Source organism: Rousettus aegyptiacus, unplaced genomic scaffold (genome assembly GCF_014176215.1).
Source record: "Rousettus aegyptiacus isolate mRouAeg1 unplaced genomic scaffold, mRouAeg1.p scaffold_m13_p_5, whole genome shotgun sequence".
NCBI lineage: Eukaryota > Metazoa > Chordata > Mammalia > Chiroptera > Pteropodidae > Rousettus > Rousettus aegyptiacus.
Genome location: NW_023416308.1, coordinates 2,720,015 through 2,743,557, shown reverse-complemented (window position 1 = coordinate 2,743,557; position 23,543 = coordinate 2,720,015). Strand labels below are relative to the sequence as shown.

The window sequence follows — 23,543 nt, the reverse complement described above, 5'->3', positions numbered from 1 at the left end:
AACGACCCCAACGACCCGATGTGACACCAATTCGTGGCATCGCCGAGGGTTCTGTGGCCGCCGCGCTGGCGTGACGTGGCCTGAGGCCTCGTTTGACAGCAGAGCAGCCGTGATGTGATGGCCAGGCCAACCAGGGGCCACCGAGGAACGGGGCGTTTCCGTCTCTGCGCTCACACACCGGACGCGCGGCCGGCACGGCTCCCCGGAGCGCGACGTCCTGTGCAGGGCGGCCGAACGTGAGCCGCGGACACGCGGGGACTCGGAGCACCGCCCCTCGAGCTCGGCCACGGTTTCAGAATTTCTTCCACCGTGAAACGCGATCCTAGCGGGTGTCGTCGCCCACCCGAGACCCTCCACGCTCGCTTCTCCTGCGTGTTCCGGTCCCGGCGTCGGCGCTGGCTAACCCGCCTCAGCCTTGCCCGTGACCCAGGGTCACCCCAGCCCCGACCCTGGAAAGGGCAGAGTCTGCCCCCGGCCCTGCCTCGTCACTGTCAAAGAAACTGCCGGCGGGCAGTAAGGCCTTCTCTGAGGAGGACACGGACGTGGAGGCCGGCGGCGAGGCAGGCAGAGTCTGGCTCCCGACGCGTCTCCCGACAGAGCGCCGAGGCTTCCGTGCACGCCTGTTTCCCACCCTCCTGCCTCACGGGGGGCCCTCGGGAGGCACCCCGTGCCCACAGGTTTTGAGTTTGGTAAGGGGGGAGGAGGGTCTTCTCTATCCAGCAGCTCCACACTCACCTCCCCCAAACATCTCAGGGGCCGCGCGCTCCCCTCCTCAGCGCCCAGCTCCTGCCTCTGCTGGCGGACGCCCTCGGCCCCCCGCCCCTCCCCGCCCCCTCCCCCAGCCTCTCATTCCACCCCAGCCGGGCCCTTGCGCTGAGGGGGGAGAGCGAACCCTGCCCCCGCCATCGCGAGCTGCACAGCTGCTGTTCAATGTCACCCCAGCTTTGCAATGACAGGGGACAACGCACAAAACCCAGAAACCACCGGCAGCGTCCGGGACGCAGCGCTCAGCACATGGCCACGTTCCTCCAAGCAACGTGAAAAGCACGAAGCCATCGGCCGGCCACACGTCCCAGCCCCAGGCCGCCGCCGGGCCGCCGAGGTCCTCCGGCCTCGTGGTTCCGCGGCACGCGCTGCCCCGTCGCACATGAGGTGGCCCTCCGCGCCTCGTGCCGGGGCGAGCAGCGTCCCCGAGACTCACGGACACCCAGAACCTCAGAGTGAGGCCTTGTCCGGACACGGGTTCCCTGCACATGTAACGAGTCTGGGGGACGTCATGCTGGAATAGGGCGGGCCCTGGATCTGATGCGACCGGCGAATCTCTAAGAAGAGGAGATGAGAGAGAGAGAGAGAGAGAGAGAGAAGAAGAAAGAAAGAAGAAAGGGAGGGAAGAAGGAAAGAGAGAGAAGGAAGGAAGGAAGGAAGGAAGGAAGGAAGGAAGGAAGGAAGGAAGGAAGGAAAGAAAAGAAAGAAAAGAAAGAAAAGAAAAGAAAAGAAAAAAAAAGAAAAAAGAAAAGAAAAGAAAAGAAAAGAAAAGAGAGAAACAGAGAAAGAGAGAAAGAGAGAAAGAGAAAGCAAGCATGCGAGGACAGAGGTGGAGATGGAGTGACCCAGCTACAAAGACTGGAAGCCGTCGGAAGCCAGGAGAGACAGGGGGCGCTCGGGGCGTCCGGCAGGACCCGCCCCGCCGACACCTCGATCTTGGACGTCTACCTGCCCGCGGTCACGAGCCCCCGTCGGCGGGCACGTGCCGGGACCGGGGTGGGCGCGGGGGTCGGGGCCGCCCGGGCGGCCGGGGACTCACTTCTCGCGGAAGGTGTCCTTCTCCTGCTCGCTCCACAGGTTCATGACCTGGCGGTCCTTGTACACCTTCATGGGGTCGTCCATGAGCCCGTTCATGTTGATGAACTTGATGCGCTGCTGGTCGGCGTCGTACAGCATGGGCGGGATCACAGCCAGCTGCCGCATCTGCTTCTCCAGGTTCTGGCGGGGAGGGGGAGGGGAGGGCGCGGGGCCCAGGTCAGGGCACGCGAGAGGGGGGGAGGGGCGGGGACCCGGGGACGGTCCCCATGGGGGTTGCAATGAGGGAGAAGGAGAGAGACCAGTGAGGGGGAGGGGGAGGTTAAGGGCAGCCGCGGACAGGTGTGCGGCGGGCAGGGCCGTGAACCAGGTGTGGCGGCCGCGGGGGGTGGGGGGGCGGTGGGACCCTCCCCCGGGAAACGCAGGCGCCACAGAATGCTGCGGGGAGCTGTTCTCTGCAGTCGTGCGGGGTGGGGAGGGGGCCACCTTGCTCCGGGGGAGCCAGGTGAGACCACACGACCATTTCCTCCCCAGAGGCCTCCCTGGCCCGGCACCCAGCTCCTCTAGGCCGGGCCCACCCAGGCCGCGTACAGGAGCTGGGCAGGCCGGCTCGCGTGCGTCAGGATGGCTATTAGGGGCTCTGAGCCGCCACTCGGCGGGTCACCTCCCCAGATCTCTGCAGCTGCCCATTCTTGTCCACTAATTACCCACTTCTGGAGGCGGGCAAGGGCCCGGCCTGGCCAAGGTCAGCTAGATCAAAGGACCTCCCGCCCAGCCTCCCACATCTAAGCTCTCCATCCACGTCTGGGACTCCCAACAGGAGCAGGGGGTGGGGGCAGCGGGGAAGCCCTGAGCTGGCTGGGAGAGGGGCCCCCACACAGGCCTGAGCGCCCCCAGCAGCGCGGCAGCCCCGACCCCTCCTCCCGCGCCCCCCGCTGTGAGGAACGACCATGGCAGAGCCCAGGAAGAAGCCCTGCCCCACCCTCGGGCCACAGGCCTGTCTGTCCCCCCTCGCAGGGCCTGCGCCCTGCCCGCGGACAGCTCCCTGGAGCAGGGGCAGCGTGCCTCTCTGCCCAGCCCCCTCCTCCGCACCCCCCCCTCCGGGAACCTCAGGTCGGCCTGCGCCGCTCAGGTGAGGCGTCAGGCCTGCATCCCTCCACACCCGAGGATGCCAGTGGCCAGTCTCACGTGGCCAGGACCTGGGGAAGCTGCAGCAGCCCCCGGACCCCAGGCCCTGCGTGCGGCAGGGCCACCCAGGGAAGGGCGTCTTCCTCTGGCTGCTTCCACGGCAGACCCAGCCCCCGAGCGCCGCTGTGGGCCACGCCGTGGCCACAGCGGCCACACTGGCCACTGGGGCTGTGGGCGGAGGCTACTTCCCGTCCACCGAGCAGCGCTCAGAACAGGGCAGAGCACGCGAGACTCGTAAACGAAGGTTCTTGTTCACTGGCCAGAGTCCGACTCGCCTGTGCCAGAACCACGTGGCTAACGAAGAAAATACGGGCCCCTGAGCCCGGCCCTAGACCAGCGCAGTCGGGACCTCTGGGGACGGCCGAGGACAGGCCATTCGCACCCGACGCCCCGTCCCCTGGGCCCTCCGCCTGTCGTGCCGGAGAAGCAGCAGCCAGGTAGCACTGACCGATGGAATGTTCTACCCCCTGCAGCCAGCACGGGAACCACTGGCCACCTGTGGTGACCGAGCCCTTGAAACGTGGCTGGTGTGACTGAGGAACTGGATTTTTTTTTTTAAAGCCTGCAGCAGCACCTGGCCTTCCTAGGTGGTCTCCTATCCAAGCAACTACCAGGCCCGACCCTGCTTAGCTTCCGAGATCAGACACCGGGCCTTGTTCACGGTGCCGTGGCCGTGGACCGCGGACCGTGGCTCCGCTGGGGCGCGAACCCAGGACCTTCTGCGTGGGAAGCAGACGCGCTCACTGCTACGATGCGGAGCCACGTCAGGAACCGGATCGTTCATTTTATTTCGTTTCAGTTATTTCGGCTCAGGCCAGTGCCTGCTGCCCTGGGCTGAAGCTACAACACGCCCCCCGGACGGAGGGCGCAGGTGGGAGGGGCGCCTGCCTGCTCTCTGAGGCCGTCTCGTGTCTGCTGCCGTGCCGGGAACGTGGCGGGGGTTGGGGACACGGATGCTTGATCCACGGGAGCCCGGAGGGGACAGGCCCTTCCCCGGGAACCAAGGCCTCCTCGCTCTTTCTGCTTTCTGGCCATCTCTGGGCTCCAGTAACCATAGCCAGGGTCACCGGGGCTGAACTCCGGGGCTCCAGGCATCCCCTGGGGAGGCCCACGGGAAAACGGAGGCCAAGCTGGAGCTGGCGGGGCCGCAGTCGGGGCAGACGGTCCCGCCGGGTGGACAGCGGGCATGCCAGGATTCTCCCCCTGCCCCGGAGGCTGACCGAGGAGGAACCACGGCCCCTGCCCAGTGGCTTCCAGTTAGGCTCCGCCAAGCGGAGGCACCGAAGGAAGGCGGGGGGAGGGAGGAGCGAGAGGTGGGGGGCCTCGCCCCAGCTTCCCCCCACTGGGGAGCTCAAACAGAACCGCATCCTGCCCAGGGGTCCCTCGGGGGGACCCAGGAACGCCCCTCTCTCTGCTCGACCTCCAGGCCTGGGGACAGTGACGCCCCCAGCACCTCGACGTCTGGTCGGTTCTGCCCGCTTCGGTGACAAGCCCAGTGTGTCTGCCACCCCGGGCGAGCCGCCATCAAAGCAGTGGACTCACCTCCTGCTCCGAGAGGCCGTCGATGATCTCGGACACCTCGTGCTCGCTGCGGGCGGCGGACATGGACAGCCCACTGCCCCGCTGGCCCACCCTGCTGGAAACCAGAGGGACACAGCTGGGACCCGGCCCTCGGCAGCCGGGATGCCGGCCGGCTCCACGGCCCACACCGGAGGCCGCCGCTTCCCCAGACGTGGCGTGTGGGCGGCGGGGAGGAGCCGGGGCTCCCGTGCCACAGGGACAGCCCCAGCCAGGGGTCCAGGGGAGGACATGGGCCCCCGACCCTGGCTCGGCAGCGCCAGAACCCTCTTTTCTCTCCAATAAAGCCCAGCCACACAGATCCACGAGCAGACCCCAGTCCTGCCTCTGCGGGCCTGCCCCTCCGTTTCCCTCTGTAACCTGGAGATAAAGCGGCTCAGCTCTCAGGGTAGAGAGGAGGCATTCCAAGGGAGACGCTGAGTGTCCGGTGAACAGTGAGGTGCGTCTTATCACCGCTCATGGCCTGTCACCTCACGGAACGTCACCAAACGGAAAAGGGCACTGGCCACCACAGCCCCGCATCCCCAAGCGCCTACTGTGCGCCGGGCACAACTTCACAGGATCTCGCTCACATGAGACCAGCGTCCTGATCCTGGTCTCCAGGCCGAGGGGTCGTCTCCCTGCACATCCACACCAGGGACCTCTAACTCGGCGGCTTGCGGGGGCCGTGCCAGCCGCCCGGGTGAAGGAAGCCGGCAGGGCCAGCCCGGGGTGCACCGGGAAGGGAGCTTGCACGCCGAGACGCATTTAAGCCCCCCGTGCGTGTGCGGGCCAGGCGGGCTCTGAGCGACAGCTCCGCGGGCTCGGCGCGGCCCCCAGGCCCGCAGTCTGGGACGCCCCAGGACGGACACGGGGACGCCGGGCCCCGCTCACCTCTGCATGCGCTCCTGCAGCTCCCGCTGCTTGCGGATCTCGGGGAACTGCTTCTCGTAGTACTCGCGCACCTTGCTTTCCTTGGCCCGCCGCCGCGGGTTGCTCTCGATGCGCTCCACCTTCTTCTCCCAGGCCTCCATGAGCTGGTCATAGCGTTGGCAGAACTTCTGCTCCTGCGGGCGCAGCGGGGGGCGGGGCGGGCACGCTGAAGGGTGCCGCCTGGGTGCGGGCACGCGGCCTCCGGCCCCCAACCGATCTGCACACGCAGGGCACACGCACGCACGCGCACGAGCACGGCTGCACACGCACGCACGGGCACATGCACACACTGGCACACACACGCACGGGCACACGCAGACGGGCACACACTCACGGGCACGCACAGGCACACACACGCACACACGGGCACACGCACACACTGGCACGCACACACACGGGCACACACGCACACGCGCACACACTCACGGGCTCACGCAGACGGGCACACACGCACGGGCACGCACGGACACACGCACGGGCACGCACGGGCACACACACGCACACACGGGCACACATACACACGGGCACACGCACACACTGGCGCACACACGCACACACTGGCACGCACACACACGGGCACACGCACACACGGGCACGCACACACGGGCACACGCACACACTGGCACGCACATACACGGGCACGTACAGATACGCGAGACCTGAGCAGACCTGGGCCCATGAAGAAGACCCATGGGCCCCCCTTCAGGCCCTGGCTGCCTCCTCCCTGGGGAGTGGCCGCCCCACCTGGCCCTCTAGAAAGTTCCGCTTGGGGACAGACGCCCCCGGCTACGTGTGGCTGTTAAGTTCGAATCCCGTAACGTGAAGAGCCCTGGTCTCCCACCCACGTCCCCAGCCCAGGCAGCCACATGCAGCCGACACCTCTGTCCACAGGGGACAGACAGCGCAGACACACAGGGACCGTGTCCATCATCACGGGAAGCCACGCTGGACAGCGTGGCTCTGGGCGCCCCCCTGGGAAGCAGCTCCAGTTCCTCATGCCCAGCCTCGGGCTCGGCCGAGCTCCCCAGGCCTGGGGCTTGTCGTGAGCCCCACGACAAGGAAGTCCCGCCCCATGCTGAACTGCAGTGCCCCCTGCTCCACGTCCTTGGGACAGAGACCCCCGCCCGGCGGCCTCGCTTCCAAGTCTCCAAGGTGACCTGGGCCGGGCAGGGGGGAGCGTCCGGCCGCCCACGAGACGCCGATCTCCCCGTCTCTGACAGCTGCAGTGGACAGATGGCGCGGTCTGCGAGTCTCGCTTGAATGGCTGCCTGACACTCTGGCTCCGTCAGAAAAGCCCTCTCTGGCTCTCGTGCCCAGACACCCGCCCCACCCCGCGTTCCAGCCTCTGACCTTGGTCCTCGGCAAAGCCGGCAGCTGACGGCCCCCAAGGGCGGCCGGGCTAGCTTCGAAGGCGGCGAACCTGACCCCAGCGCCTGGAGGCCCGGCAGATATGTGGGCTGCTCCGAGACCCCGTGGAGATCAAGACGAAGTTCCAGCAGCAGACAATGGCCACACGCGTGTGTGGCCATGTGCCGTGGAAAGCTGCCCCCCGGGGATGGGACTGGCATGAGGGACGCCAGCCCAGGCCGCCATCAGAGCGGGGACCCTTCCTGCCCGCCTCGGCACCCCTCAGAGAGGCCTCAGGCTGATGGGCGAGAGAGAGGAGGAGAGTCAGACAAGGATAGGTGAGGAGATGCTCAGCAAACCCGGCAGAGGACAACGCAGCCCCCGGGGAAGACGCGCAAGGAGCCCACGGGCCACCAGCAGCTGCCGGGGAGGCGCGGGCGGGGGGTGGGGGGGGGCCGACAGGACCAGTCGGCCTGTCCGCGGCCCACGTGGAACTGGCCAGCGCAAGGAGATATGGCCAGAACGCCCCCAAGGGGACATCCAGCCGTGTGCCCAACACGTGCAAAGGCCCGAGCAGCACCTGAGGACTGTCCAGGGCAGGAAAGGCGCCTGCCACGTCTGGCCACCTGCTGTCGCCCTGCCCTGCCCACTGGGCGCCGTGTGACAACCCACTGCGGTGGCTCCAGCCCCTCCCAGGGGCACCGGTGACCCTGCTTGGTGGGGGCTTCCACAAGGGGGTTCCACTGGCCGGGGGAGGAAGCAGCTCACACACTCAGGCGCACACATTATACACACACGCACATCCTCGCACACGTACCCGCCCGCTCACACGCACATGGAGATACGTGCACACACTCACACCAGAGGCCGGGGCAGAACGAGGTCCGTGTGCAGGGCGTGGGCGGCAGGAATCCGCAGGAGGACAGCAGCGAGGCCACTGTGTCCCCATGACACAGCTTGTGCGTGCAGTGAAGGCAAGTCAGCCCCCGGGCCGCTCACGCGCCCGCGGCCGTCCCCAGCACTGACCCCGGCCGAGGGCTACCGCGTCACGGGCCAGGCACAGAGCAGAGCGTTCCCACGGAGCGGCCAAGCCAGACCCCACGCAGGTGGCGACCGCGGCCCCCTCCGTGCGGGCAGGAACGCAGGCCCGCTGCCCGGGCGGCCCCGTCGGGGAGCGGCAGCAGGGCCCGGACGGCGGTGCACACAGCTGCTCCGGCGGGGGCCAGCGCATCTCCTCCCCGGGGACACTTCTGCTTTCGGCATCACCCCAGGAACCCGCCGCTGACTCCGAGGCCGTGAAGACTCATCCTCTCGGGTTTTTCCCGCGAATGTCACGGCCTCGGCTCTTGCGCGTAGGGCTGGCGCTGTGAGCTGGGGGTGCGGCCCCGTTCTCTCGGTGTGGATGTCGGGGTGTCCGGCCCCGTTCTCTCGGGTGTGGATGTCGGGGTGTCCCAGTGCCGTCTGTTGAAGAGCCCATCCTTCTTCGTTGACTGGATTCGGCCTCTTGACAAAAACCGCCTGGCCGCGGATGAGGACTTGTTTCTGGGCTCTCGCTCCGAGCCCAGTCCTCCCGGCCTGTCCTTCCGGCCGGACCACGCCGCGCCATGTTTGAGATCGCAAAGTCCCCGACATGGTTCTTCTTTGTCAGGGCTGTTTTGGCTCTTCGGGGTCCCTCGAAATCCCTTGCTGAGTTTAGGGTTAATCCGCAGCGGACAGTTCTGAGCACCTGCTGTCCCCCAGACGTCACCCTGACCAGCCTCCCCCCTCAGCGGCCCAATGAGGTGGCTGTTAACATTATCAGCACTGACCGGAAGAGAAAATTGAGGCCAGAAGTTCAACGATTTGACCCGGTCACCTAGCAAGACCAGGATTTGAACCCCTGCTGCAGGGCCAGGCGTAGTGCGGTGCAGCTCTATGCTTAGGGGTGCAGTGAGAGATGGGGTGCCCTGGAAACTGGGGAAGGCGGCCTCAGGCCCAGGGACAGGAAGGGTGGCTGGGGCCTGCTGGCCGGGGGAGCTGGCCTCTGTGGCCACCTGGAGACCCGGCGTCCTCCAGACCTGCACGGAGCCTGTGGCCTCCCACAAGGGCGGGGGGACAAAGACCAGGAAGATGCTCCCCGACTGGCTGTCCTGGAAATGGGGGCTCGGCCTCCTCTCCCTGTGCATGGTGGTCAAGGAGTGACGAGCCCGTCCTGCCCAGTCCTGTCCACCCCTGTCCGTCCTGTAGCTCAGGCCGCAGAAGGCAGCTGGGATGGCGGGGGGCAGGTCCGAGGCCTGGGGACCGCGCTGGCCGGGCTCCCCCCCAGGCCTTGCTGATAATGACGCTGCCAGGGACACTTCGGGCTCCGCAGGTAAGAGCGAGAACCAGCTCGTGCCAAACGCCTTCCTGCCACAGGTTCCGTGGTTTCTGAATTCGTTGTCGCCAGGGCCACCAGGAATCCTTAGCAGCCCCCAGGTCCGCTCTCTCTGAATGAGCCGATCTCCTCTCCACACCCCCAGACACCCCCGAGGAGCCATGTGGGATTTCTTAAGAACTCACACCCACCCCAAGCCTACCCCGCCCCACGGGGGTCGCTGTGAAATGTGACTCAGCCCCTCCTCCTGCCCCAAACGAACCGGCCCCAGGCAGGACAGCTGGGGACCGGTGTTCGCAGTTTCCTGGCAAATTCCTGCCCGACTCTTCTCCTTCCTGGGAGCACGTTCATCGGGTGTGCACTGTGCATCACGAAGTCTAGACGCTGCGGCCCACCAGAGGGGAAACGCTTCCAGGTGACCTGCCTCCCGAGGCTTCCGCGTCGCTCAGAAGCCGCCCGCTCGCACCCTGCCCGCTGCAATCCACCCCTCGTCGCCCACGGGCCTCGGGGCCTTGGCACCTGCTGTGCCCGCTGCCCGACTCTCGACCTCCAGATGCTCAGCCACTCCCGCCTCAGTCCTGAAGTCGCCACCCCAGGGACACGCGGGGCTGTCCCCAGCCCCAGCCCACCCCTCCGCACGGCCCGTCCGCGCCCCCTCCGCTCAGCACGGCTCAGCGCTGCGCCCGACCCACGGCGGGTCCTCGGTAAACACTCCACTCGGCGAATGAGACGGACGCCCAGGTTCACACGCCCCGTCCACCCGGCCCCGTGCCTCTCTGTGGTCGCCCCGCGGGGCACTGGGGTCTGGAGTGCCGCCCGCCCAGCCTCCCGGCCGCCCAGCCTCTGGGCCACAAGCGTCTCCTGCCTCCGAGGGCCCGGCCGACATCCGAGACCAGAGCGAGGTGCATTCGGAAGCCGGTCCAGAGGAACCAGGCCCGCGAGGAGTTCACGTGGGGCTTTAGTGAGAGGCTCGGAGGGTCGGCGGCTTCCGGCTCCGCAGGACGCGGACCCGCGGCAGGAATTCGGGTCCCACCGAACGACCAGACCAGTCTGGTGATGTGCTAACGTGCAGAGCAGGTAACAAAACGGCTCAGAAACGTGGGCAAAACCGGACGGAACCCCCGAGCTCCGGCCAGCGGGTGTTTCGGCCGCACGAACCCCTTCTCCGTTTAGGGCCATGCAGACCAGCTCCTCTTTCCCTCACGACCGAGGGAGCACCGGCGGGTGGCCCCCTCCACCACTGAGGCAACCCCCGCACGGCGTGAACGGCCACCCGAGTCCCCTCACACGGGCCCGTCTGCCGAGACGCGGCCGCCGCCCGTGGGAGAACCTGGCTCCCAGGATGGGGACAGCTGCGGAATGGAGGGGTCCCAGCGGGCGTGGCCCGGAGCGGCCTGGACGGGGCCCAGGGCCCCGGGGGGTGGGGTGGGGCGCGGGTGACTCACCCATTGTTTGCGAGCGTGGTTCCTCCTCTTGAAGTACAGGATGAGCTTTTTCCGCATCGCCTGGTTTCTGCAGGTGGAGACGGCAAGGGCCCGGTCAGCAGCGCAGGCGCCGGCACCACGGACCCGGCCGCGGGAGGCAGCCCCGCGTCGGCCCCGCGCTGGTCTGTGAGCTCAGACGCCCGCAGCCCCAGGAACGAGCCCCCGACGGCGACGTGCCTGATCCTCTCCGCTGACCCCGAAGCTCCCCACCCACACGAGACCGAGCCGGGTCTGCAGAAGAGGGGCCCTTTAGGAGCTCCTGGCTTTCTGCCCCACCGGGGGAGGCCATCACCCCACAGTCACAGGGCTCCCCCTGCCCGGGGCGGCCATCACCCCACAGTCGCAAGGCTCCCCCTGCCTGGGGTGGCCATCACCCCCATAGTCACAGGCTCCTCCTGCCCGTGGGCCACACCCGCTACAGAGACACAACCAGAGCCTCAGACCGGGAGATGGAGACGGGGCAAAGGGAGGGGGGAGACCCAGAGACGGGGGCCCGCTGCGGAAGGGATGGTGGAGCCGCCCCCAGCTGCACAGCTGAGGCCTCGCCCCATCTCCCCAACACGCTGGTGCCCCGGGCCTGGGAGCCCTCGGAGCCTGGAGTCGCTGAGACCTGGGCGGGCACGGCGTCACCTTTTCTGGGAGGGGCTCCCCGGCTTCTCAGCAGCATCCACAACCCACAAAAATCATTGACAGTGAGCCATGCCCTGTCCAGCAAATAAGCCCTGAGTGTCTGGAGGACAGAGAGCAGGCCCATGCGGCCGGAGGCGGGGACGGGGGCCAGGCAGGGGAGGGGAAGAGCCCAGCCGGCAGGGCCGGCCGTGCAGGGCCATCTGAGTTTCAACACAGCAAAGGGTCGGGACTTAAAAAACGAGGGGACGGCTGAGAAGGCCCAGAAGCGACGACCCCCAGAGCCACCACCGGGCGCACGAGGCTTCGCTTTCGAACTCCACCCTGCAGCGACGGGGCCCTTTCTTCCAAGGGTGGCTGATTCCGGGGTCGCGGGATACCCAGGGTGCGCCCAGAACATCCTCAAGGAAAAAAAAAAAAAAAGTGCCAGAAAGAAAAGGACACAAGGGTGCAGAGGCCGCGGGCCCCACCTGAAAGCGTCTCGACTGCCGAGGGCAGAACGGTGCGAGCAGCGAAGTGACTCCCGCCGGATCATGACCCGCGGGATGAAACGAAGACCCGCGAGGCCACGCGACGCAGACAAGTGGCCGAATAAACAGACGGACAGAGCGGGGACGCGGGCCCCTCACGGAGCCCCCCCGAGTCTCCGGGGGGGAAGGGGGGAAAGGGGGGGCCGCCACGGGCGTGTCGCGGCGGTAACGCGGCCGGTCCCCGCACGGCCCTCAGCCGAGCCGGCACACCGCGCGGCAGAGACGGGGGAGCTCGCCGGCCAGGCGCCAAGCGTCTCCCCACGCACGGCGCTGGCTTCAACACGCCCCCCCGCAGAGGCTCCCGTGCCCCTCCCCCAGGAGGTGGGGCTGGCTCCCCTCCCCCCACGGAGGGCTGGCCGAGGTGACCGGCTCCTGAAGCAAGGACGGGAGGGAAAGGCAACAACTGGACAGGGAGACGCACGGCCAGCAGCACCCGAGTGAGGGAGCCAGGCGCACGCCGCCGGGCAGCGGGTGTCAGGGACCCGGAGGGCAGGGACAGGGCAGGACGGGGCGGGCGCCTCCCTCACACCGCAGACTCCTCCCCAAATCCACAGCCCCCTCCTCACGAGCAGACACCAGACAGACCCAGGCTGAGGGGCCGTCTACAGAACCCCAGATCCGCGCGCCTCAAAGTGTCACGGGTCGGGGACCGAGGAGACACGGGACGGACGGAGTGCCTCGTGCGAGCCTGGACCCGTTTGGGACCAGGAAACACGTCGGCGGACAAACCGGGAAAATGCCAAGAGAGTCTGGGGCTCAGCCACGGCGCTAGTTAGCCCTGAGCCACGCCACGTTCTTAGCTCCGGGGCGTGCGCCGCACATGCCCGTCCCCGGCACTGTGGGCGACTCCCGTGCACACTTAGCCATCCCGGAACGAAGTTAACCAACAGCGGGAAACGCCGCGGGGAGGCCCGGACCTAATTCCCCGGGGAGCTGGCAGGCGGCCGGGGGGTGCTCGCCGCGGGGTACGATGGGTCCCTCGCCCCAGAAAAGACGTTGCAGTCCTGACCCCCGGGCCTGTGACCGGATTTGGACGCTGGGTCCTCACGGCGCCATCGAGGCGGAACCAGCTCATCACGGTGGCCCCGACTCCACCTGGCTGGTGTCCTCATAAAAGGGAGACGTGTGGCCACGGAGGAAGGACGACAGGACAAGGCCCAGCGAGACGGCCACGCGAAGACGGGAGGGCCGGGGCGAAGTGTCCGCCAGCCGGGGCCGGCCAGAACGGCCAGCAGACGTCAGGAGCGGGCCGGGGACGGAAGGAGCCTCCCCGAGGCCCTGCCCACACCTCGACGTCCCACTTCCGGCCTCCAGGCCCCCGGTCTGCGGCCGTCTGTCCCCGGACACGAGGACAGTGGAGCTGTGGCCGTGAGGCGCAGAGGGCTCAGCGGGGACGACGTCTCACGGGGGCAGAGGTGACGGTGCGGCGGCCTCTGTCCGCCTTGACAGCTGAGGGCGCGACGTCTCCCACGCGGGGCCGGGTTCCCCGCCAAGCCAAGCACCGTGCCTGGCACCCGGAGGCATCGGCTCACGGCCAAAGGGGACAAACGTCCACAGGCTGCAAATGCGCAGAGGCCGCCCGCCAGGGCCGGCACATGGGAGTGTCGTGCTTGGACAGTGGTCTTTCTACAGACCGGGACCCGTGGCCAGCACGGGACACAGGAGCCGTCGCATAAAAAGGTGAACTTAGACCTTGGCTGGCAACAGCAGCATCTGGCCACACGCCGGAGCCTCCGGGCGACGTGACAAGGCCACTGTTCGCCACAGACCCCACCACGCCCTACTGCCTTGCGGCCCCCCCCCCCGCCCACTCCACTTCCCCGCATCCGGGGGTGCAATCCTCCAGACGCCTGGCTTGGAGTGCCCACTTATTCGACATCCTCCCGGACAAGATTTGTTCAAGTGTTTATTTTGAACCAAGAAGTGTTTTGGTATTAAAGATGCAAAAAGATTACTGCAGACAAATCCTTTCTGCTAAGGTTTTTGTCCAGCAAAAATCAGGGCCGCAGTCCCTGAGAAGGTTCTGGAAGGGCTGGCAAACCAGTTAAGACGGAGTTCGCCGATGGAGGTGTTTATGGGGCTCAGGCCCCCTGAAGAAGCCAGGGTTTTGAAAGCACCGCCTGAGGAAGCATGCGCCTCATCCCGACCCGGATGTGGGGGCAGAAGTGAGGACCGGGGGGGAGCGACAGGGAAGAGGAGGCCGGCCGGGCCCCGGGGGGGGGGGGGGCTGGCACGGGACCAGGTCGGGGCGGGGCTTCCCGGGGGAAGGGAGGTTTGAGCTGCGGCTTGCGTAAAGCGGAGGCATGGGGTGGGCTGAGGGAAACAGAGCACTGGGTTCTGGGTGAGTGAATCTGCAGGGGCGAGGAGGGCCCTTCAGGGAGAGCCAGACCCCCGGCCGCTGGGGACGTCAGACGGGGTGCCCGTGCAGAGCCGAAAGCCTCGGGAGGAGCCCGTCAGACTGGGGTGACTGACGCTCAAAAGCCTGCTCACTGGGCTGGGCACGAAGCACTTCCCCACGAGAAAGAGATGCTCCAGGGACCAACTTGCTGACCGGCAAAGGGAAGCGACTTGCCAAGGTCACGGGGCTAGCAAGGGGCAGCCCCTGGCTGGAGGGGCAGGAGCGGAAGCGGGGTGGCCGTGCAGGTGGGGGCTGGCCTCGGAGTCCGGCTGTGTGACTCCGGGGGCCGGGGGGTGTTACGTAACATCTCTGCGCGTCCGGAGCAAGACAAGACCACACGCTTCGCAGTGACCTGGGTCCCAAGCATCGTCCCCACCCGCACAGTCCCTGGGCTGCCGGCTCTGGTCAGCTGACCCCGCTGGAGACAGTGGGGAGGAGACCAGGCCGCAGGGAAGAAGGGCGGGCTCAAGGGGATGAGGAACAGGGCGGGATCCGGGCTCCAGCACCAGGCGAGGCCACGAGGCCACGGCAGGCAAGGCCATGGCAGGCGAGGCAGGCAAGGCCACAGCTTGGCCCACAGAAGCAGTGACTGTGGCCCTGTGGCCCGAGCATCATCCACGCCCTTTTCCTGAGTCTTTGCAAAGCCAGCGAGTCCAGCAGGGAGCGCTCCAGCAGGTCCTGCAGGAGGGGGCCCCTCCCTCGAGAGAGGGCCCACTCATACTGCTGGGGGGAGGTGGACCCCGGGCCCGGCCCCAGGCCCCTCCCCGCCCGCCCTGGCCTAAGAGGTCTGAGGGGTCGCTCCTGAGGCCCGGGGCTAAGATTCATCCCACAGCAAGTCCCCGCTGCGCTGCGGGGGAACGGGCGGTCACCCCGCGCCTCCCAAGGAGGCAGGCGGCGGGGAGCGGGCGGCGGAGGCGGGTCCAGGTGACTTCAGCACGTCCATCCGAAATTGCCAGTGCGGCAGGAAGTCAGGCGTGAAATTAACTATAACGCTGCGCCCCCGGCGAGCAGGCGCTGAGACATTAACGTGACAGGCAAGGTCCCCGGGGAAGGGACCGCCGCCCACCTGGCAGCAATTACAGCGGCAGGAGGGGGGGGGGGCCTGGGTGGGGGGGCCGCAGCGGCAAGGCTGACCCGCGCCGCCCCGCGCCGCCCCGCGCCGCCCCGGCCTGACCCTCTCGCCCTCCTCATCACCGTGTCGCTGTTTCACAGCCGTATCTACTGCCTGTCTACGGCACTTGGGAGTCAGGGTGCCGCGGCCCACTGCTGACTCCCCAGGGCCCGCCGCAGCGCCTAGCACACAGCAAACGCTCAGTAAACACGTGCCAAACAAGCGAGGGCTAAGTAACTCTCGGGGTCTCTGCAGACAAAGCACTAGCAGAAACCACAGAATCCTTCCTCTGTGTCTGGCACTGGGCTCGGCACCCCAGGGAGAATGGCTCACCGAACCCTCGGCGACCCCGGGAGGCAGGCGCGCTGCCATCCCCGTCCCGGAGGCCCTGAGCGTGACTGGCCAGCCACGAATGCCCGTGACCCTCGGCCTGCCCCTGCTGTCAGCTGGCCTCTCTGGAAGTGGCTGTGCCATCCGACCCCACAGGCGCCCGGGCTCCTGACCTTGGCGTCCGCTGGCCCCCGCCCATCCCTGACCCTCCGCGCCCCAGTTCGGCCGCTCCTGCAGGGTCAGGGTCCACTGCTCCTGCTCGCCTGGGTGGCTGCGGCGACTTGCACCAGGGTCCCCCAGCCCGAGCCCTGTCTTCCCACAGCCACCAACAGCATGAGCTTCTGCAAACAAAAACCCGATCGTCACTTCCAGGAAGAAATGGCACCGCTGGCCGCCCACCGCACAGATGAGGAAGCCCGCATGCCGGCTCGTCGGGCGGCCTCCTTCCCCCCTCCCCCCCTCAGGCCACTCTGCCCTTCCCTGGGGTCCCACCAGCTCCCCAGCCCCAGGGCCTTCCCGCTGCCCATGCCGGCAGCCCAGGAGGTCCTCACGCCTGGCTGCCACTCAGCTCCCCCACCAGGGCCTGCCCTCGCGCCCCTGGCGAAAGTCACCCCTCACTTTCTCTACCGGTATCCCACTGATCATCTTAAAATATGGACGTGATCATGACCTTCATGGAAAACCATTTTTAAAAAGTTAGAATTCTAAGGCTACATATGAGTTCAAATAATTTACTGACAGGTGTATTTTTCTAACATAAAATGGACCACGTACTATGTCACAAGTCTTAAAACTGTTCATCTCTATGTGTTTAAACTTAAACATGTTCATTTGTGATTCTGAATTAGAACAAACTTTACGAGGCTGATACCTACTAAGCCGGAATGTGCCCAACCATTCTCTGACGCAGGGTAGGGTATGGATTTCAGTAAGCGGACAGTTTCGTTCTGCTTGAACAGACGGCAGCCTCTTACTTGCTGAAATTATTTATATGAATACCTTTTCCCGTTTCTGTTTGGCTTTCTATGCTGTTTTTACAACCCGAAAGCATATACATCATTCGGCTTAAAATATTACTTATTTTTAGTGATAAAACTTACGTAAAGATTTTAGTGTAATGCTATTACCATCAAAAACTATATCAAAAGGAAAACTACATCTGGATACGTCGAAGCACAAACCCTTGAGACAGCTATAGGCTCCAGCACTTTTTGCTAGCCGATATTTTATCCTTAACCGAACTCGCTCATTTTGTCTCTACCACGCAACAGAACTTGAGCCATGTGGGTCTTTGTTTTGCTCACAGCGAAATCCCCAGGTCCTAGAACAGGGCTTGGCACATAGTAGCTGTTCCGTGAATGTGTGCTGAATGAATGAATGATGAATGAATGCTCCCAGCAGCCCGCTCAGACGAGAACACCCTCCCCGATCCCCTCGACCATCTGCGGCTGGCCCCAACGGCACATACACACACACACACCCCCTGCCAATCTCCACCTGGGGGGGGGCCCACCCCCCCAGCAGTGGCCCCAGGACAAGGCAGGTCCCAGGAAGCTTAGGAAGGGCTGAGGGGGCCTAACTGGAAAATGAGCTGTGTTGAGTCGTGAAGGGCTTGGTACCTGGGCAGCGAACACACCTACACGTCTGCACAGAAGCACAGGCCACACTGGACACAGCGATCCCAGCGCTGCAGCCGGGTCCCTGGCACAGGCCGCCTTGCAGCACCTGCCGGCCGTGGACCGGCGCGGGGGATGCAGGTGAGGCCTCTGTGGCGGGTGCTCCTGGGCCGCAGGGGCCAAGCACCTCTCTGGCAGCCAGAGATTCTCTCGGTTGCACCGTCAGTCACTGGGAGCTGCGAGGCGTGGCTGAGTTGGTCGCCAGAGCCCGGACCAGTCACTTGAGTCCAGAAACTATAATGGCGGGGACATCCCCGGCAGACCCGTGGCAACCGTCAGGGGCCTCCACGCCTCCGGGGATGGGGAGCTCGCAGCTGCACGTGCGCCCTGCAATTCCTCCCCAGGGACGCCCCGCCAGAGGGGACCAGCTAAGCACAGCCCTCTGAAGTCACACACAACAGCCTACAGGCTCTCACGATGACGAGCCGCAGACAGTTCAGACCCTGGCCCTAAAGGGTCTGCCTCCTGCCTAACACCCCGGGGTGCTCTCCGCTCCGCTCTCCTCGGGAGGCGGGGCCTGGAGTCCCTGTTACCTTTGGGGTCCTGGATCACAATGTGAGGGGATATCCCCTCCCCGGCCGAGGAGGCTGAGCTCCCATTCCCACATCCCAAGAGAAGGCCGGCTCCTCCCGGCGGCTGCACCTCCGACGCCTTGCTCCCAGCCGGAAGGCAGAAGCCGCCAGCCCCCCCACAGTGCCAGCTCAGCCCCCCCCCAGGGCATGTGAGGCTTCGCCGACGTTTTCCCGCCCCCGGCCCCCCACCTGGCCGAGGCCCATCGCTGGGCCACACCACACCGGATGCACCCTCTGTGCGGGCCACAGGACCCCCAAACACGCTCACACCAGAGCCCGAGCTGTGGGACCCCGCTTTCGCTGGGGCCGCCCCCTTCATCCTGACCCCGCTCTCCCCAACCCGGCAGCTAATGCAGGACGGGGACCCCGACCTTCTGCCCGTCCCCCAAGGGCCACCTCCCTGACCCAAGGTCTTCATGGGGCCACGCGCCCTGCCCCTGCCCTGGCCATCCCAGGCCTGCTCCGACCCCGTCCTAGGGCCCAGCCGGCCCAGAACTCTCGCCTGAACTGCCCCGTCCGGCCCTCCTCCAGCGCCTGGCCCTGGCTGGGAGTCCCGGGGGGCTGAGAACGCACATGCTACCCCACACCCGCGACGCCGAGCCCCTGTCCCCGAGCCCCGCACGTCTGCATGGCTGCACGGAACACTCACATTTTGATGTTCTCATGGTACTGCCTGGTGTCGGACGGCTGGTTGTACAAGGGCTGCAGAGAGAGAGAGAGAGAGAAAGAGGACATCAAAGCCTGGCCGGCCACTGCCCGCTGCAGGGATCAGGCAGTCAGGGCTCCAGGCCTGGGCCTCCTCGGCCGCGGCGCCAAAGGCCCCGGCACCGGGGAGCTGTCCACTGCTGTGAGAGCCAGCCGCCAGCAGGCACGACACAGGACATGGGGACCCGGCCTGCAGCCCAGCCAGGGACAGACCGGAACCCCCGGGGGGCATGGCTGCGGCGCTGTGACCCCCGGCCTAGGCCGCCGTGGCTACTCTGCAGGGCACAGGGCAGTCCCGGCCGAGGCGGAGCCGGAGCCGGAGCCACAAGGCGGAGCCGGAGCCGGAGCCACCAGCCGCCGGCCCCGCCGCCCTCGACGGGCGTGAGCGGAACCCGGGTCAGCACGAATGCTCGGGTGACGTCCACGCCCGCGGGGAACGGTCGGCGGCGGCTGCCGCAAGCCACGACGCTTGGGGTTGGTTCACTACACGGCAAGAGCCAACAGAACCGACCGTCACCCCCGTTTTACAGGTGGGGAAATCAAGTCCCCGAGGGGTTAAAACGCTTGCCCGTGGCTCGTGAGAGACGCGTGGGAGCTAGAACGCAGACTCGCAGCGGCAGCCCAGGAGGGAGGGGCCTGCTCGCTCTGCCGGCACCCGCCCCCGTGTGTCCGTGTGTCCATGTGTCCGTGTGTCTGACCCCTCGCGCCCTCCCCGCCCTCCCTTTGCCTCTCCCACAGGCCCCCACGTGCAGCAGGAACCTCGGGGCGGCCGCGGATGACCGCTGGAGCCAGGCAGAGTGCGAGCGGTCAAGCGGGACAGACACAGGCCACGGACAGAGACGGGGAGTCCTGCAGCCTCCGGCGAGCCCCAGGATGAGAGGCAGAAGGCGCCGAAGGCTCCGCCCGAGAACTTGTCTCTGGGGACGGAGCTGGACTCACCTCCTGACACCCAGAGGCCCCCTGATAATACCAGCTGATGGGGACCACCCACAAACAGCATGGCCACAAGCCTCGTCCTCCCCTGTCCCAGAGGAAGGGCCCGAGGGAGCCTCCCCTCAACCCCTCCTTGCCACCTGCAGAGGGGGCTGTACAAGGCCAGGTGAGGCCGCCTTCTGCCTCGGGAGGCAAGTCCCAGTTTGGTGGCCATGAGGCGACCAGGTGCAGCAGGGGGGCACCACACCTGGAGGGGGAGCCCCTCCCACAGACCCTGGGGAAGGGAGGCTGGGGGGCTGGGGTGCAGCGAGGGCGGGCCCCCTCCTGGCTGGGCCCCGGGCCCATCGCTCGACCTCTCCACAACTGCATTTCCTCCTCTAGAAACGGGGGCGCGGTGGAGGGCGGGGGGGTGAGAATGGGGAGGGCGGGCATGCCCGGGGCACGGCTCGAACACCCTGGGCAGAGCGAGGCGTCTTGCCACGACTGAGAAGGAAGAGCTGGGTCTCAGGGAGAAAGACGGGGTCCCCTCCCCGCCCGGCTTCGGCACGCCGGCGGGGTCGCCGAGAGCGCCAGCAACCCCAGTTGCTAAGAGATGAGGTGTCAGCCTGGCCATCAACCCTCTGGTGACACCATGTTCTTAAAATAACACCTCTGAACAGGAAGGAAACCAATGACTCAAAGCCGCGGGGGATGGAGGAGGGGGGTGCTGCTCCCGGGCCCCCCCCCCCGCGGCTCCCAGCTCCAGGGCTCGGGATGACGGGGAGGCGCCGCATGTCTCCGGGGCCCAGGCGTGCCCCCCGGGGAGGTCGCAGAGCACCCTGCATGGTCCCTGAGTCGGGGGGCTGCTCCCCCGGCTGCAGCGGGAAGACAGCGGGGAACCGCACTCCCGGGGGGAGCGGACACTCCCAGCCCGGGCTCTCACTCCTGGGGGGCACGCAGCGGCCCCTGCAGAGGGGGCACCGCTGACCTGCCTCCACCTGGAGGACACCTCGGCCACTCGGGCTCTGCAGTGACCGGACAGAGGGCAGACTGGGCAGAACTGGTCGGCCACAGCCCCAAGAGCTCAGCGCCCCGCCCCACCACATCCCCTGCTGCGTGACCTTGGGCCGGGCACTGCCCTCTCTGCGCCTCATCTAGAAGAGGGACAGCGCCGTGCCCACGAGGCCCGGCACACAGCAAGCGCCCGTCCACGTGAGCCTCCTCTCCTCTCCGGCCCCGCCGAAGGCCGTCACGCCGAGAGTCTGCTGACTTCGAGAGGACGCCAGTGACGGCCCCACACGGCCCGGCAGCCACTCCGGACCCTGGCCTCTCGTGCCACCGGTCTTGACGGAGCCTCTGCTCCGGGGACTCCCAAGCAGGCGATGGTCCCCTCAGCCCTGAAGACCGAGAAAAGCAGCACTCACATTCCGAGTCGAGCAGACCTGCCCGGACCACGGGGAGATGCTGGCCCTGCTCCCCTCTCTGGTACTGCTCGGTCCCCAGACCCAGCGACCCCACTCACGACCCCGCTCAGGAGGCCCTGGCGATAATCGACCAGGCCAGGAAAGGGGAGAGGCAGAGCCTCCACGCCTAGAAGTGGCCGGGTACCCCCTCCAGTCCCGCCATCCCCACTGGCAAGAAGGGGAAACTGAGGAAGGAAGCGGCTTACTGGTGGGGTAAAAAAATGGTGCCGCGACTCTGGGAAACGGTCTGGCCGTCCCTCCAGGGGCTGAGCACGGAGTCGCCACGATCCGGGGGTCCCAGCCCGAGGGGTACGCCCACGAGAAATGAGCACGTGTGTCCGCACGGACACCTGCGCCTCCCCGTGGGCCGCCACGTCGCCGTGGCCCGACGCAAAGACGATCCAACGCCCGTGCGCGAATGCGTGGGTGAACAAAGCATGGCCCGTCCCGTGAAAAAATGAAGCAGACCAGCGACACTGTGGGCGGACCTCAGGAGCAGGACGGCGAGAGGAGCCAGTCACAGAGGGCCCCGTCCCGTACGGCTCCAGCGTCCAGGACAGACAGACCCACAGAGCCAGCGCGGCTGGGCTCGGGGTAGGGTGGGGGCTGGGGGGGGGGGGGCGGATGGAAGGGTACAGGGTGACAGCTGAGGGGGTAGAGTTCTTCTGAAATGGTGAACTGTTCTAAAAATCACTGCGGAGATAGATGGCTGCCCACATCTGTGACCACATTAAAAATCACTGAATTGTGCACTTTAAACGGGTGAATTGTGTGACGTGAAATTACGTCTCAATGAAGCTACTAAAAAAATAAAAAAATAAAAAAAAAGAGGCTGCTCTGGACATTCCAGAGATCACGCCCCGGGGGCTGGGAGCCAGTCGCCGGTCCCAGCAGGGGCGCTGGGCCCTGCCCCTGAACTGCAGGGGCCCCCACCGCCCGGCTGGCAATGCCCTCGGAGAGGACGTGGGGACCATCAAGGCCAGATGCTCACGGCTCCTCAGTGGCCTTAGCGGACAGACCCCAGGCTAGTGAGCAGCTGTCACTGCAGGAAAAGCCCCGGGGGCAACACAGTCCACCTCCCCGAAGTGCTCGTGCCTCCGAGCGCCTGCCGAGGGCCACGTGCAGTGCCGGGGGTGGGGGTGGGGAGCGTCCCTGGGCATCGTTGCCGCTAAGCCTCGTAAAGACCCCCACGTCCCCACTGCACAGATGAGAAGCCCAGTCCCTTCCAGGGGCCACTCAGCAGACATGTGGGGAGCGGAGCTGAAAACCGGGCTCCGATACGTGAAGCTTCGTTCCCACCCACGAGCGCAGATGCCGCCTCGGGCCCGGGGACCCCACATCGCCCCGCACGCCGCCGCTCAGCTCCGCGCCTGCCCCGGCACTGTCCCACCGGTGCGACGACACCGGCTCCCGTCACGGTAATCATGACAACCACACACCAAGACTCCGCACTCCTGGTCCCTCAGACACCGCGCTCGGCGCTTTACCAACAGTCAACACAGGCCCCAGAGGGATACGTGCTCTTACTTCCATTGTAGAGACGAGACACTGAGGCACAGAGAGCTTAGAGACCTCCTCGGGGCCGCGCAGTTACAACGCGGCAGGTCTAGCGGTTGAGCTCAGGTCGTCTGGCCTGGAGGACAGATGCCCACATGCTGCGTGGGATCAGACGGGCTGGATCCGTCTCCTGCAGCCTGACGGGCTGGGCTGGGGAGCGGCGCGGGCGCACCGAGGCGGCTCTCCCCACCCGCCGTCTGGCCGGCCACCCCCCTCCACCCCCGCTATCTCTCTGCCAGTCCCTCTTATCGGAGGGTGTGTTTCCTGCCCCCTCCAGGACAGGGCAGGGCCTGGCGGCAGAACATTTCCTCCTTCCCCTCCACGGCCACCTGCCGCCCACCGCTCCGGCCACCCCCTCCCAAAGCCCCCTCCCCGTCCCCCGGCTCACCAGCTCCACCTGGGGCCCCAGGCCTTCCAGAATCCGGTGTGCAGCTTCCGCCTTCTTCTGCAGGGTGATGGAGAAGAGGAGGAATTAAACAGACGCTCTCACACACGCGCACGCACAGAACAGACAGATTACCAACACGGGCCCCGGGGGACGGCGGGCAGCTGCCCAGCCTGGCACGCCGATCCCCAGCCCGGCGGGCGGCGGGAGGCCGGCAGCCCCGCAAGTGGCCCCCATGCTGGGAGCGGACACCCAGGGGCCTGAACACCTCCCCCGGGGTGGGGTGCCTGTCCCTGCAACCCCCCCCCCCAAGGCCAGACACCCAGGGCCCAGTGCAGCAGGCCCGGCTCCTGGCCGGCCGGCCCACACTGCCGAGCCGCGGCGCTTTCCTGGGCCCTGGCAGCTGGCCGGGTGTCCGTGATGACCTCAGCGCTGGAGCCGCCAGCGAGGGGCTGCAGAGGGGCAGGGAGGGCGAGATGGAGCCGCTCAGAGATGCCCTTTCTAGGGTTTCACAGTCACGTGACTGTTTCTGAGCTGCCCTGGCCCCCCCACCCCCACCCCACCAGCTCCCTCCCCACTCACAACCCGGGACTTATTAGGAAAACAGAAACATGT

At 66.6% G+C, this 23,543-nt stretch overlaps 1 protein-coding gene across 23 annotated transcripts in view; it reads right to left on the bottom strand.

Moving 5' to 3' along the window:
* The window catches only part of NCOR2 (nuclear receptor corepressor 2), a 255,049-nt gene that overhangs the window by 81,708 nt on the left and 149,798 nt on the right, over positions 1 to 23,543 (bottom strand). For 19 of the 23 annotated variants that reach the window (XM_036221357.1, XM_036221362.1, XM_036221355.1 and 16 more), the window contains 6 exons: positions 22,932 to 22,988; positions 18,556 to 18,608; positions 10,624 to 10,690; positions 5,440 to 5,612; positions 4,531 to 4,624; positions 1,805 to 1,983 (listed from right to left, as the gene is read on the bottom strand). In XM_036221357.1, the coding sequence (XP_036077250.1) occupies positions 1,805 to 1,983; positions 4,531 to 4,624; positions 5,440 to 5,612; positions 10,624 to 10,690; positions 18,556 to 18,608; positions 22,932 to 22,988 (623 nt within the window). The remainder of the gene's footprint in view (positions 1 to 1,804; positions 1,984 to 4,530; positions 4,625 to 5,439; positions 5,613 to 10,623; positions 10,691 to 18,555; positions 18,609 to 22,931; positions 22,989 to 23,543) is intronic. The other 4 variants (XM_036221361.1, XM_036221364.1, XM_036221381.1 and 1 more) reach the window with 1 other exon arrangement.